At 42.6% G+C, this 16,019-nt stretch overlaps 1 protein-coding gene across 1 annotated transcript in view; it reads right to left on the reverse strand.

Moving 5' to 3' along the window:
* EPHX2 (epoxide hydrolase 2) overlaps positions 1-16,019 on the reverse strand; it is a 65,339-nt gene that overhangs the window by 43,114 nt on the left and 6,206 nt on the right. The window contains exon 2 of the mRNA XM_080675795.1: positions 1,494-1,578. Within this exon, the coding sequence (XP_080531921.1) occupies positions 1,494-1,578 (85 nt within the window). The remainder of the gene's footprint in view (positions 1-1,493; positions 1,579-16,019) is intronic.

Below are 16,019 nucleotides of genomic sequence, written 5' to 3' on the forward strand. Positions count from 1 at the left end.
GCCGCTCCGGGCCTACGTGCAGGCCTACAGGCTCAGAGCAGCCTGGCTCCCAAGGACACCTATCCCTGGGACGCAGGCCACTTGGCGCCGGCACGCACGTAAGCGGCCGTGGGGCAGGAACATCCATTGCATTGCCGTGGCGTAGATGTTCCCACCCCGCCCCCGGCTACTCCACACCTGCGTGTGTAGACCCGGAGTGGCCAGGGGTCGTTCCGGGACCTCAGCTGCTCCAGGGCTATGCACGGGTCTATGCACGGGCCTACAGGCTCAGAGCAGCCTGGGTCCCAAGGATTAATGTCCCCGGGACGCAGGCTGCTTGGTGCCGGCATGCGCGCAAGCAGCCGCCCTGCCCCCAGCTGCTCCTAGCCTGCAATGCACATTAACCCACCACCTTTGTTGGGTTAAATTGCATACTCACTCCTGATTGGCTGGTGGGTGTCTCAGAGGTATGGTCGATTTACATATTTCTCTTTTATTATTGTAGACTAGAGGCCCATTGCACGATATTCGTGCAAGAATAGGCCTTCCTTCCCCTGTCTTCACTCCCAGCTGCCCAGGAGCTGGCATGTCCCCGCTCCAGGGCCGCCTGGAGCCAGCAAGTCCCTGCTCCTGGCTCGCCCAGCAGCCAGCAAGTCCCCGCTCCCTGGCTGCCCAGGAGCCGGCACCTCCTCGTTCCCAGGCCGCCCAGAGCCGGCAAGTCCTCGCTTCTGTCTGAAGCACCACTACAGTAGCTCCCTCCACTGCCTCCCTTCCCCTCATAGCAGGCTTCACTCCGCTCCATGCCTCATATGCAAATTAACCTCCATCTTTGTTGGGTTAATTTGCATACTCATTCTGATTGGCTGTGGGTGTAGCGGAGTAATGGTTAATTTTCATGTTTCTCTTTTATCAGGTAAGATAATTCCATTCCTATGAGGAAGGACATCGTATCCTGTGAGGACAGATGAACCCTGAAGATATTATGAAATAAACCAGTTACACAAAGACGAATATTGCATGATTCCACAAACATAAGACACCTGCAGTAGCTAAATATGTAAAAAGAGAAAGTTCAATAGCAGTTACAGGGTGAGGAGAGATAAAAAGGAAGCTATTGTTTAATGGGTATAGAATTTCAATTTTGCAAGACAAAGAGTTCTGGAGATGGATGGTATGCAATATGAATATACTAACACCACTGAATTGTATATTTAAATATAATCAAGTTAGTAGATTTTATGGTATGTATATTTTACCACAATTAAAAAAAAAAAAAAAGCTACTTTGGCTATTGTAACTCCCTGGCACAGACCTTGAAAAGTTTGGAAATTCCCCAGTCATTGAGGTATGTCTCTCTGCTTGCCCCCAAAAGACAATAACCCAGCCCATCTTGTGAGTTAAAGGCCATGAGGGGTACATGAGTAAAGCAGGCACGGCTCTGCCCTCATAGGGGCATGGTTGGTGTGGGAGATGGGCATGTAGGCACTGAATGCCTTCTCAAGGGTGTCCCTTACCTGGGAAAATGTGATCTCTCCCCTCATGAGTCGGAAACTGTAACTATCCAGGTTTCCTTTCTTGAAAGCTTCATTGAGAAAGCCTCTGAAAGACACAATGTCATAAATGTCCAACGACTTCATCACAGTGGCAAATGGGGACAGACACCATTTATATCTGTGGTAGGAAGTTAGACGGACATGAGCAGAGCAAGGATGATGGGCCTGGAGCTGAAATACACCTGACGCCTAGATGTATTTACTGAGGGTCAGAACCTCAATGTCCTGGGGGCTTAATGCTTAAGGGCTATTCTCTGGCCCCCCTGTTCATTCCCCCTCTGGGGGGTGGGTGGTCTAATCCACATAACCAGCAATATGAAAGGTCAGGGGGTCTAAACCTCATGACCAGCGATATGCTAGGGGAGGAAAGGTTACTCTGAGGGCAAAGTCCTTATTTTCCCAGTTTTTCCCATTGCTAGGCACCTGGGGCTTCCCACTCTGGTGACCTTCTGTACATGGTCTGTTGTCCTTGCTCTGCTCATGTCTGTCTAACTGCCCACCACAATGCAGATGTAATGAACAGTATGGTTAAAAGTTGCTAAGAAAGACAAATCTTAAAACTCCTCATCAAAAGAAAATAGTTATAAATAAAATACTGATTTTAGTTTTCAATAAAATTAGAAATTTAGCAATCACGTTTTATTGTAGTAAAACATACATGACATAAAATTGACCATTTTAACCACTTTTTAAAAAAATATATATTTTATTGATTTTTTACAGAGAGGAAGGGAGAGGGATAGAGAGTTAGAAACATCAATGAGAGAGAAACATTGATCAGCTGCCTCCTGCATACCCCCTACTGGGGATGTGCCTGCAACCAAGGTACATGCCCTTGACTAAATCGAACCTGGGACCCTTCAGTCTGCAGGCCGATGCTTTATCCACTGAGCCAAACCGGTTAGGGCCATTTTAACCACTTTTTAAAAAAATATATTTTTTTATTGATTTCAGAGAGGAAGAGAGAGGGAAATATCAATGATGAGAGAGAATCATTGATCAGCTGCCTCTTGCACGACCCCAGTGGGGTCCAGCCTGCAACCTGAGTATGTGCCATGACTGAGAATCAAACCTTGACCTCCTGGTTCATAGGTCGATGCTCAACCACTGAGCCACACTGGGCGGGCACATTTTAACCACTTTTAAGTGTACAGCTCAGTGGCATTAAGTACATCCACATTGTTGTGCAACCATCACCACAATCCATCTCCAGAACATTTTCATCTTCACATCTTTGCCAACCTGAAACTCTGTACACATTAAACCATAACTCCCCATTCCCCCTCCAGTAATAATTTTAAATCAGATTACATTGCATATATTTGGCAACCTCCTCAAGCTCCCACAAATAATTAACTATAATTATTCATAATCTTACACTGTTAACTACAATAATCTGTTAGTGATTTTTATCCACTCATCCACTGATGGGCTCTTGGGCTGTTTCCAGATCTTAGCTATTATAAATAATGCTGCTATGATGTAGGAGTGCATACATTCTTTCTGATTGGCGTTTCTGGCTTCTTAGGACATATTCCCAGGAGTGGGATCACTGGGTTAAATGGCAGTTCCATTTTAAATTTTTTGAGGAACTGCCATACTGTTTTCTATAGTGGCTGCACCAGTCTGCATTCCCACCAGCAGTGTACAAGGGTTCCCTTTTCTCCACATCCTCATTAGTACTTGTTTGTTGACTTATTAATAGTAGCCATTCTGGCAGGTATGAGGTGATACCTCATTGCAGTTTTAATTTGCATCTCTCTGATGATTAGTGACTTTGAGCATTTTTTCATGTATCTCTTGGCCATTTGTATGTCCTCTTTGGAGAAGTGTCCATTTACATCCTCTGACCATTTTTTAATTGGATTGTTTATCTTTTGTTAAGTTGTATGAGTTATTTATATATTTTGGAAATTAACCTCTTATCAGATGTATCACAGGCAAATATTTTCTCCCATGCAATGGGATCCCTTTTCATTTTGTTGATGGTTTCTTTTACTGTGCAGAAGCTTTTCAGTTTGATGTGGTCCTATTTCTTTATTTTCTCCTTTGTTTCCCTTGTCCTCAGAGATGTATTGGCAAACATATTGCTACAAGAGATGTCTGAGATTTTGCTGCCTATGGTTTCTTCTAGAATTTTTATGGTTTCAGGACTTACATTAAAGTCTTTTATCCATTTTGAGTTTATTCTTGTGTATGGTGTTTCTTTGTGTGTGTGTGTGTGTTTTTTTTTTTTGCACATACCTGTCCAATTTTCCTAACACCATTTATTAAAGAGACTGTCTTTACTCCATTGTATGCTCTTGCCTCCTTTGTCAAATATTAATTGAGCATATGGCCATTACACTTGATGGCTTGGGTCGGTTTCTGGGGTCTCTGTTCTGTTTCATTGGTCTATATGCCTGTTCTTGTGCCAATACCAGGATATTTTGATTACAATGGCTTTGTAATATAATTTGATATCCCGTATTTTGATCCCTCCTACTTTGTTCTTCTTTCTCGAGATTGTTGCAGCTATTTGAAGTCTTTTTGGTTCCATATAAATTTTTGAAGTATTTGTTGTAGATCTATGAAATACACTGTTGGTATTTTAATAAGGATTGTGTTGAACCTATAGATTGCTATAGGTTTGGGTAGTTTGGACATTTTTAATGATGTTAATTCTTCCAGTCCATGAACACAGTATATTCTCCCGTTTGTTTGTATCTCCTGTATTTATTTTTCAATGTCCTGTAGTTTTCCAAGTATAGGTCTTTTACCTCCTTGACTAAGTTTATTCCCAGGTATCTTATTATTATTAACTTTTTGCAATGATAAATAGTATTGTTTTTTTAGCTTCTGTTTCTGAGGGTTAATTATTTGTGCATAAAAATGCCATCGATTTCTGGTTGTTAGTTTTGTATGCTGCTACTTTGCAGAATTCATTTATTAAATCTAGTCGTTTTTTTGGTGGAGTCAATAGAGTTTTCTAAAATCCTCGAATGGAACTAAGGTTAAGGGTTGACAGAACCTAAGTTAATGCCAGACTGGAGGAAAAAATGGGTGGCTGGTTTTGAACTTCGGCTTTTCAATTGGAATTTCCTTCTGAGAGTCTGAGTGCCTGGGGTTGCAGGTTCGATCCCCAGTGGGAAGTGTGCAGAAGGCAACCGATCAATGATTCTCTTTCATCATTGATGTTTCTGTCTCTCTCTCCCTCTCCCTTCCTCTCTGAAATCAATAAAAAAATATTTTTTTAAAAATGAGCTGCTAGAGGAGAGAAACCAAGATGGCGGCATAGGTAAGCACCTAAACTGCTGCCTCGCACAACAATTTGAAAACTACAACTAAAAGACAGAACGGACACCATCCAGAACCACAGGAAAGCTGGCTGAGTGAAAATTCTACAACTAGAAGGAAAGAGAAAAGCTCACAGAGAATTGGAGGTACAGCAAAGAGTCTTTGTGCGCGCAGAGAGGAAGGGCGGCTGAGAGCCTGGCTGACTTTCTCTGGCGGAAGGGGGAAGGAAGCCCCCGACGGCACTGAACCCCAGTTCTGACTGCACTGAACCCCAGTTCCGGGCGAGCCTCTGGGGACCCACACTCTTATGGGGGGAGTCTGGACTCTCGGGCGGAGACTCGGGAGCTGGGGAAGGCAGAGGTCTGAAGGCACGTGTGCCAGTGCGCACAAAGGCTGCAGAGGCTGCAGAGGTTGCCACAGGCTTTCCCTAATGGAAGGGAGTCGGAGGCTCCTGACTGCACTGAGCCCCAGTTCTGACTGCACTGGACCCCAGTTCCAGGCGAGCCCCTGGGGACCCACGCTCTTGTGGGGGGAGTCTGGACTCTCGGGCAGAGACTCGGGAGCCGGGGAAGGCGGAGGACTGAAGACGCGCGCGTGCCAATGCGCACAAAGGCTGTAGAGGTTGCCACAGGCTTTCCCTGGTGGAAGGGAGTCAGAGGCTCCTGACTGCACTGGGCCCCAGTTCTGACTGCACTGAACCCCGGTTCCAGTCGAGCCCCTGGGGACCCACGCTCTTGTGGGGGGAGTCTGGACTCTCGGGCGGAGATTTGGGAGCCAGGGAAGGCAGAGGTCTGAGGGCGCGCACGTGTGCGCAAAGGCAAGGCTGACGGGAAGCCAAGACTGAGACTCCACCCCATCCAAGCTGAGCACAGAGGCTATTGCAATTTGGCAAGTCTAATCCTATAAGGCTGTCTCCAGCACCGAACTTCTCCCAGCATAGACACAGCTGATCCTTACAGCCAACTGGCCTGGAGGTCAATTCTTCCCAGTGATACCAACAACAATAAAGACTTAATTACAACAAGGCTGTACACACAGTCCACAAAGGGGTGCACCAAGAGTGTCCACCTCAGGTTAACTGGGGAGGCAGACTCACTGGGCCATATTGGAAACTTAGCACACAAATCTACCTTACCAACTCAGGGAAGCAGTGAAAATGCGGCGTCAAAGAATCAGATCACAAACGAAAGAAATGGAGGAAAACAAACGACTAGATATAGAATTCAAAACCACGGTTATAAGGCTTTTCAAGAATATCCTAGAAAAGGCCGATAAATATAACGAGACCCTCGAAGATATGAAAAAGGACCAACTAGAAATTAAACATACACTGACTGAAATAAAAAAATTATACAGAGACACAAAAACAGACTAGAGGAACACAAAAATCAAGTCAAAGAATTGAAATACAAAGAAGCAAAAAACACTCAACCGAAAAAGCAAAAAGCAAAAAAAAAAAATCCAAAAAGTTGAAGATAGTGTAAGAAGACTCTGGGACAACTTCAAGCGTACCAACATCAGAATTATGGGGGTGCCAGAAGAAGAGAGAGAGCAAGACACTGAAAACCTATTTGAAGAAATAATGACCGAAAACTTCCCCCACCTGGTGAAAGAAATAGACTTACAAGTCCAGGAAGCCCACAGAACCCCAAACAAAAGGAATCCAAAGAGGATCACACCAAGACACATCATAATTAAAATGCCAAGAGCAAAAGACAAAGAGAGAATATTAAAAGCAGCAAGAGAAAAACAGTTAGTTACCTACAAGGGAGCACCCATACGACTGTCAGCTGATTTCTCAACAGAAACTATGCAGGCCACACGGGAGTGGCAAGAAATTTTCAATGTGATGAATAGCAAGAACCTACAACCAAGATTACTCTACCCAGCAAGGCTATCATTCAGAATTGAAGGTCAGATAAAGAGCTTCACAGATAAGAAAAAGCTAAAGGAGTTCATCACCACCAAACCAGTATTATATAAAATGCTGAAAGGTATTCTTAAAGAAGAGGAAGAAGAAAAAAGTAAAGATAAAAATTATGAACAACGAATACGTATCTATCAACAAGTGAACCTAAAAATCAAGTGAATTAAAAACCTGAGGAACAGAATAATCTGGTGAATATAATAGAATCAGGGGCATAGAAAGGGAGTGGATTGATAATTCTCGGGGGAAAGGGGTATGGGGGGTTAATGAAGAGACTGCACAAAAATCATACACCTATGGATGAGGACAGCGGGGGGGGGGAGGTAAGGGCAGAAGGTGGGGTGGGAACTGGGTGGAGGGGAGCTATGGGGGGAAAAAGGAGAAACAATTGTAATAATCTGAATAAAGATTTATTAAAATAAAAAAATTAATTAAAAATAAAAATTAAAAAAATAAAAATAAATAAAAAATGAGCTGCTATATTTGGTCAAACATTTAATTAACTCACCCCTAATGCCTTGGCAGGGACAGACCAAATGATTTCACGGGCTTTATATGACCTGTGGGCCAGACATTCCCCACCCCTGAGTTAAAATGACTAAAATGCAGTTTCCTTTGGATGCCTATATTAATTTTCTCACATGCAAAATTAGAAAAATGCTGGCTCTAAAATTAAACTAAAGGGCCCTGGCCAGTTTTCTCAGCGGTTAAAGCTTTGGCCCATGGACAAAGAGTCATGGGTTCGAATCCTGGTCAAGGGCAAATATCTTGGTTGCAGGTTCGATCCCCAGCCCTGGTCGGGCCCATATGGTAGGCAACCAGTCAATGTGTCTCTCTCACATTGATGTTTCTCTCTCTATCTTTCCTCTCCCCCTCTCCTCCCTCCCTTCAACTCTCTCTCTAAAGATCAATGGAAAATACCCTAAAGTGAGGATTAAAATAATAATAATAATAACATTAAACAGAATTAATGGGAAACATATCTTGATTGGGAAATTAGAAGCTTCTAGGAAAAGCATGGATAAGTTCTTTTTTTAAAAAAGGAAGAAAATAATTAATAAGAAATTTTAGAAACTGTCTCTGAACTAAAAAAGGCTTCTGAATGCCCTAACTGGTTTGGCTCAGTGGACAGAGCGTCGGCCTGCAGACTGAAGGGTCCCAGGTTCGATTCCAGTCAAGGGCATGTACCTTGGTTGCGGGCACATCCCCAATAGGGGGTGTGCAGGAGGCAGCTGATCGATGTTTCTCTCTCATCGATGTTTCTAACTCTCTATCCCTCTCCCTTCCTCTCTATAAAAAATCAATAAAATATATATATTTTTTAAAAAGGCTTCTGAAGCCAATACCCCATCCCTCTCCTTCTACAGCTCCTCCACTATACTTGCTCTCTGAGCTCCCTTGTCCTGACTTGCACTCCCCCTCCCTTTTTCCTTCCCCTTCTCTCTACATCTCCTCCACTACCGCTCCCTATGGACCTAAGGGAACATAAAAATAGGAATTCGGACAAGGATTCTAGCATCTCCCTTTGAAGAATAGCTGGTCTCGGGCAGAGAGAAACCAGAAATTGTTCCCCTATTTTCTCCGGGACCCTGATGGGTTCGCAAAGAAATTTGATTAAACTGTTAGAACATGTAACCCTGGCTATTCTAACCTATTCCAGTTGATATACCTACTGGTTCTGGGAGCAAAAGCAACAGAATTACTAAATAAGGTTCACAGGAAAGCCCCTGCAAAGAGGTCTGTCCACCTTGAAGATGATAGGAAACGGACATGGGATTTAGAAAAACACACAAAAACAGAAGCAGTCAGAGGGCTGCCCTGAGGACTATTGTTGTATTGTAAATAATTGAATGAGATACAAGACGCCTTAAGGTGCCAATTAATTAGGAGTCATTTATTACCCTTGGCCCAGAGGGAGGTGTCTCTTCCAAATCTCTGGGCCCCAAAATAGAGGAAGTGTCTCCTATTTATACTTTCCAAGCCTCTTTGTTTGCAGATATTACAAAGGGCTCTGTGTGAGTTATTGTTACAGACTGTTGTAACCTTGACTACATAATGAGTTTACTATACTTGGCATAAGAATATGGGAATTATCTATTACATTGGATGGCTAGCTTGCAAGGTCAGACAGTTAAGTTTTCCCTTTTCTATTATTTGAACTAAAAACAAAGTCATTTTACAGAATAACAGACTGTCTTAAAGTGACAGAGTTTATAATGACAGAGTTTACAGGACTAGGGACTATCTAACAATAGCAGAGAATTCAAACAGCAGTTTTATACAAGATGGAGGTTACTATGCTTTGCTATGACAAGGCATTTCCCCTTCTCTTTACTAATAGTGTAGGAGAAATTAAAATTACTATTAAAAAAGAAGAGAAATTACTAAAGCCCTTGAAATACTGGAGCTACTTTATCTGTTCTTGACCACACCTAACTAAGCTAGAGGAAAGCTTCTGTGCAAATAGTAGGGAGATCTAATCATACCAATTGGGAAAATAATGATTTTAAAGAAACCTCCCTCCACAAGAGGAACTGAATGTTCATTACATGATGTTCCAATGCAGCTTCAGGCCTTTTCCAATCACCAATAAACTTTATGCACAAACTGGAACTAAGCCCAGTATAGAAGATTACTTTTAAAAAGTGGCTTATAATTCCAAGCACGAGCTCTTGTAATTCTCCTATCTTTCCAGTAAAGAAGCCAAATGGAAAAAGGTGGAGATGCATATGAGATCTCAGGGCTATAAATAAGATAGTTATTCCCAGATATCCTGTGGTTCCAAATCCACATACCTTATTATCAACCATTTCTGGGGACTGCCAATATTTTTTAGTAATAGATTTACATAGTGCCTTTTTCAGTATTCCAGTAGAAAAAGACAATTAATACCTCTTTGCTTTCACCTGGGAAGACTACAAATTTACTTGAATAGTAATGCCCCAGGGATATACAAAGAGTGCTACTGTGGACTAAAGGGGCCACATGCTAACCTGACAAGTTCAGGGAAGGCCTGCATGGCGGTCTTGCAAACTCAGAGGCCTAAAGTAACCACAAAGGATGGTCTGAAATTAAACTTTAATTAAAAGCAGTTATGGTGGGTAGTTACATCCTAAGCCAGTATCTACACTGACAAGGTCAACCTTTACTTTAACTGAGCCTGTCTTTTTGCATCTATAATAACACTAGAGGCCCGATGCACAAATTCGTGCACAGGTGGAGTCCCTCGGGGTGGCCTGCGGGGATCGGGCCCCAGCTTGCGCCCCCAGCCTCACAGCTCCAGCACCCAAGCCTCGCAACCCTGTCTGGCACCCCGCCGCTGCCGCTGGTCGCTGCCTGCTGGGCAATCGATAGGGGCCCCCACTTGCAACAGCCTTGGCCTGGCACTGCCCGCTCACCTGCTCCACCATCCCACTGCGATCCCGCTCTTGTCGGGGCCCATTGGGGCAGGCAGCACCTCCACTGCCACCCACTGCCAGCACTGCGTTGCTGACGCCCACCATGTTCCGTACCACTCCTGGTGGTCAGTGCACGTCATAGCAAGCGGTTGAACTCTCGGTTGAACGACCGCCTGAGGGGACAATTTCCATATTAGGCTTTTATTATATAGGACTAGGGGCCCGGTGCATGAAGATTCGTGCACGGTTGGGGGGGGGGAGTCCCTCAGCCTGACCTGCACTCTCCATTCTGGGAACCCTCAGGGGAGCCCTCTCCAATCCAGGAGTTTCTGTCTGTCTTTGCAGTCATATGAACGAATTGCCTGAGACCCCAACCCAGTTTGGTTTGTTGCTCAGAGAATAATAGAGGTCTTTTTTTTTTCTTTGCTCCATTGATGGAAATTTCCTAGGAGTTGCAGGATATCTTCCCTTTAATTTTTCCTCAACACTCTGACTCTACTTATGTCTCTCACTTTTGCTTTCCCTCCATCCCCCACCCGCAACAATAACTTATTCCAGGCTCACTTTGCTCTAGTGTCTAGGAGATCTGGCAACGCTTCTGCCACTATGATTCCCAGCATTCCTGGTGCTCCCGCACTCTGGGCTTCTGCTTCCAGTCCAGGGGCTGCCACCAGAACTACAATTCCCAGAATTCCTGGTGCTCCCTGTGCTCTTGGTTTCTGCTTCTGGTCCAGGGGCTGCACAAACCAAGAGGACTGCGAACTCCAGCCGCCCCTAGGCCCGGCTGACAGGACTGGACACTCCAGTGGCGTCCCCGGGACCAGCGCGCGCGTGCGCCAGCACCGAGCGTCCGGGATCCCGGGGATGCCCACCATGTCACCCTGGCTATGCAGAGGGCAGGTGGGTGTCCCACCCACCCCGGGCCACTCGGCGCCTGTGCTCTGCCCACAGGCCTGCTATCTTTGTCAGGTTAATTTGCATACTCACTCCTGATTGGCTGTGGTCGTCATGGAGGTACGGTCAATTTACATATTTGTCTATTATTAATATAGATACCCCTGCAATGTCTGGGTAACTTGTAACTTCCTTTTTTCTGGACCCCTTGGGGCACAACCTAATGTGCTGGGCACCAGGACAGATACCACAAATTATCATGTTAATTGTTCCTGCACCCACTTAGGTATGTGTCTATCATTTTGCTTTTTATCCAATTTCAGGGGTTCCCTCCCCTCCCCACTTTGCTTTCTCCTGCCTCTCTAATCTATCATCAATGGATTTCAAGTAACCCACCTCCGTCCCTTCCTTTGATTGCAATGTATAAATACAGATGTAACCCGCCATTCTCTGGAGCATTATCTCAATTTGTTGAGGTTCTGCTTCCTGGCAATTGTCAACAGATTGGCTCAAATAAACTCACAAAAATTCTTTATTGGTTTGAATGTTTTGTTTTGTTTTACATTAACACTACCTATTGTCTTAAATACAAAAATCTAATTTAAATGATGTTAAATTTCCTAGAGCTTCCATTCTCATCCAATATGTGGATGATTTAGTTTTATGCTCTAGAAAATTTCTAGACTCCCCAAAAGACACAGTTTACTTATTACAACAGCTAGCTATAAAGGGACATGGCTCTGATTCAGTCTATCTCAGGCAAAATACTTTGGTTATCTAATATCCAAAAAAGGGCTACTAAGTAACCCTGAAAGACTCAGAGGAACTGCAGCTTGTCCTCTTCTGAAAACAAGAAAGCAGCTTAGAGGATTCCTGGGTTTGACTAAATATTGTCATAACTGGGTTCCAGATTTTTCATTAATGGCCCTGCCTCTGTATATCTTATTTAAAATCAAATTGACCTGATCTAATTCAGTGGCACCCAGAACAGAAACAAGCTATATAATCTCTAAAGAATTACCTAAAACTTCCACTCTGGACACCTTAATTATAAACTTTCTAACTTTTTATACATAGTAATGAAAGAAATGCCTTTAGAAATTTTAACTAAAAACTATAGCGATCATAGACCTGTAGGCTATAATAGTCAGCAACTAGACTCAGTAGCCAAAGGCTCCCTGCATGACAGCCATTTCTGCTATAGACAGATTATGCAAACAAACGCAAAAGATAGCCATGGGCTCTCTTTTGTGTTCCCCATTATGTTAAAGCTCCGCTGAATTCTCATCACATGAAGACAACCCTGACTTTCTCTAAGTTACAGATTTCTAAGTAGGTCATATCTTTGAACTATATGAAGATTTATAGGACTCTTAAATAACTGAGCCAGACTGGTGTGGCTCAGTGATAGAGCATTGACCCAGGAACAAGAGAGCACCATGATTCAATTCTGGTCAGGGCACATGCCTGGTTGCAGGCTTGATCCCCAGAAGGGGGCATGCAGAAGGCAGCCAATCGATGTTTCTCTCTTATTGATGTTTCTATCTCTCTATCCCTCTCCCTTCCTCTCTCTAAAAATCAATAAGAACATATTAAAAAAAGAGAAATAACTGAATTCACAACAATACTGGCAAATAATCAGAACAAACAAAACATTGGTTATGGGACTTACTGAACTGAGGATAATTATTATTCTTATAACTTTGTTCAAAATATTGGTGATTTTAAAAATCTTTTTGTTTTTCAAATATAAGGAAAACTAAAAGGAGACATTCTGCATTATTATCCAGGGTTCATTAACCAGCTTATAGGGACTGATAAATTAGTAACATTCATTTAACAATATGCTCCCAGAAGATGAAGACTTCAAAGACCATGACTTACAACCAGGATTTTTGTCCACTGAATAAGACATTAATTAAAGACTCTCTCCAATATTGCTGGAAGGGACCTTATCAGGTGCCTAACCGCAAATAGACATCTGCCCCTGTCTCTGACACTTGTTTCCACCTATATGGAGATCAAAGACTTCTCAAGAATAAGAAGTCACCACATCAAAAAGAGACAACTATCCCAAGACAATGACAAGGCCTAGATACTTACAAACTAATGTTGAACTTTATTTAATTATTTAATTATCTTTACCTGTCTGCTAATATTAATAACTAGAGGCCCAGTGCATGAAATTTGTGAACAGAGGGCGGGGGGTGGTCCCTCAGCCCAGCCTGCAACCTCTCCAATCTGGGACCCCTCGAGGGATGTCCGACTGCCCATTTAGGCCCGATCCGGTAGGGCCTAAACAGGCAGTCAGACATCCCTTGAGGGGTCCCAGATTGGAGAGAGTGCAGGCTGGGCTGAGGGACACACCCCCATGCACGAATTTTGTGCACCAGGCCTCTAGTGTGTGTGTGTGTGTGTGTGTGTGTGTGTGTGTGTGTGTGTATACACACACACACACACACACACACACACACTGAGTGGCCAGGTTATTAAGATCTTTGAATGTATAATAATCTGGCCACTCAGTGTATGTGTATATATATATATATATATATATATATATATATATATATATACACACACACATATTAGAGGCCCGGTGTATGAATTCATGCATGGGTGGTCCAGCCAGACTGGCCAGGGGAAGGGACATGGGCGGTTGGCTGGCCTGCCTGCTGGTCGAACTCCTGGTCGAGGGGACAATTTGCATATTAGCCTTTTATTATATAGGATATACACTGAGTGGCCAGATTACTATACGTTCAGAGATCATAATAATCTGCCCACTCAGTGTGTGTGTGTGTGTATATATATATATGTGTGTGTGTGTGTGTGTGTATATATATATATATATATATATATATATATATATATATACACACACATACATACATACTAGTAAAAGAAGTTAAGAAATAGTTTGTCCTAATAAGCTGGTTATTTCTGAATGAATAAAAAGAAACAAACTTTATACATAAATGCCAGACCCTAATTATAGAAATGTGCTTATCCCCTAACCCAACAAAGACTACTAACTATATTAATTCAGATAGAAGCTGAAATGGCTATAAAGACATGGCCCTTTATAACAGCTGCTAAGGCACAGGAAATTCACTTAGGAAACTCTTACTGTCTTCCTGGCCTCTGAAATTTTAGATAGTAATTATAATTTATAGCATTATTTTCTTACAGCCTTTGCCTCAATTAAAACTTAAGGTTTCAGATTCTAATTGTGCAACTAACGGGAATCAGATTAATAACAGCACCTGAGTGCTTCCAATGGGAAGTAGATGGGCCATAGTAAATAGGAACTCATCTCATGGTCAGATTATAAAAATTGGAAAAGTGTATGGTATGCCCCCAAATTATAAGTTAATATTATGCTAGATGCAAAATATAGAAAAATGAGACAGGCAACAAAACTTGGATTATGATAGCTCAAAGATTACAAATGATCCAGAATATTTTTAATGAGGACATATAGGATTTGACTGACTCTCATTCACCTGCCTTTTTCTTTTGAATAACTAATAATAATAATAATAATAATAATAATAATAATAATAATAATTCGACCTTGAATGCCATCTAAGGTTACTTGCCCTATCCCCAATGGTCCATAATTCAGCAAGACAGATGCTGACACTGAGACTTCCTAGGAATGAACCTTCCTAGCACTGTGGGACCTCGTTATCCAACCAAAAGGTTGGTCATGCATCCTTTGGATTGATTGATGACCAAAACAGGTATGTGTGGACAAAAAAGGGCCACATACTAAACCTGTCAAGCTCAGGGGAGACCTGATGGTCTGAAATTAAAACTTTCTAACTAAAAGCAGTTCATGGCAGGTAGTCATGTCCTAGGCCATCTTTGCCTTAACTCAACCTGTTGTCTTTTTTTGCATCTACGATAACATACCTGATAACATACCTTTGGAATATCAAAGTAATTTATATATATATATTTTATTTATTTTTTACAGAGAGAAAGGGAGAGGGAGAGAGTTAGAAACATCGATGAGAGAGAAACATCAATCAGCTGCCTCCTGCACACCTCCCACCGGGGATGTGCCCACAACCAAGGCACATGTCCTTGACCGGTATCGAACCCGGGACCATCGAGTCCGCAGGCCGACGCTCTATCCATTGAGCCAAACTGGTTAGGGCTCAAAGTAATTTCTTTTCCAGGCCTCTCAAAGCCCTACAACAGCACCAGAGCAGAGACCACAAATCCCCTCATTGTTCTTGTTATCTTATCCTGTTAATTGGTAACTGTTTACTATCCCATACCCACCTTGTAAAAGAAGTATGTGTCTATTTGTTTTACTTTTTATCCACTCCCAGAGATTTCCTTCCCACTTTGCTTTCTCCCACCTCCCTAATCTATCGCCAAGGAATTTCATGAAGCCCTCCCTACGCCTCATTCTTTGATTGTAAGGTATAAAATAAGGTGCAAAACTGCCATTCGCTGGAGCACTTTTTCAATCTATTGAAATTTTGCTTCCCAGCAATTGTCGTCAGTTTGGCTCAAATAAACTAATAAAAATTCTCTACAGGTTTGAACGTTCCTTATGTTGACAAACCTCAGAACTGGATGAGTTTCAAAATTCAGAAATTTTCAAATAGTAAGGGTAAATAGGGGGGTGTAACACTTCTGGGAGGGTTTGGGCAGCCATCATAATCAAACTCATTAATATTTCTATTGTGAAATGTCTGACTTTTTACAGTGGTAGGACAGATAATGATAATAAATAGCCTCATGCTTGCTCACATCAGATTTGCTACCAAATGAAGTCAGGTCAGGTTTTGCTGCCAATGAATTGTGAGAAAACAAACAAACCTTGGTTTGTTTTGGATAAATGAACTATGTATCAACCAGGTTTATGAGTGGAATGGGAGAGGAACCTGGGCAGGTTACGAGGAATTTACCTTTTCTTCTTTACATAATTCTATTCATTTGAATATTTCCATAGTAAGAATATACTTGTGTATT

Source organism: Plecotus auritus (assembly GCF_963455305.1).
Source record: "Plecotus auritus genome assembly, chromosome: 6".
NCBI classification, from domain to species: domain Eukaryota; kingdom Metazoa; phylum Chordata; class Mammalia; order Chiroptera; family Vespertilionidae; genus Plecotus; species Plecotus auritus.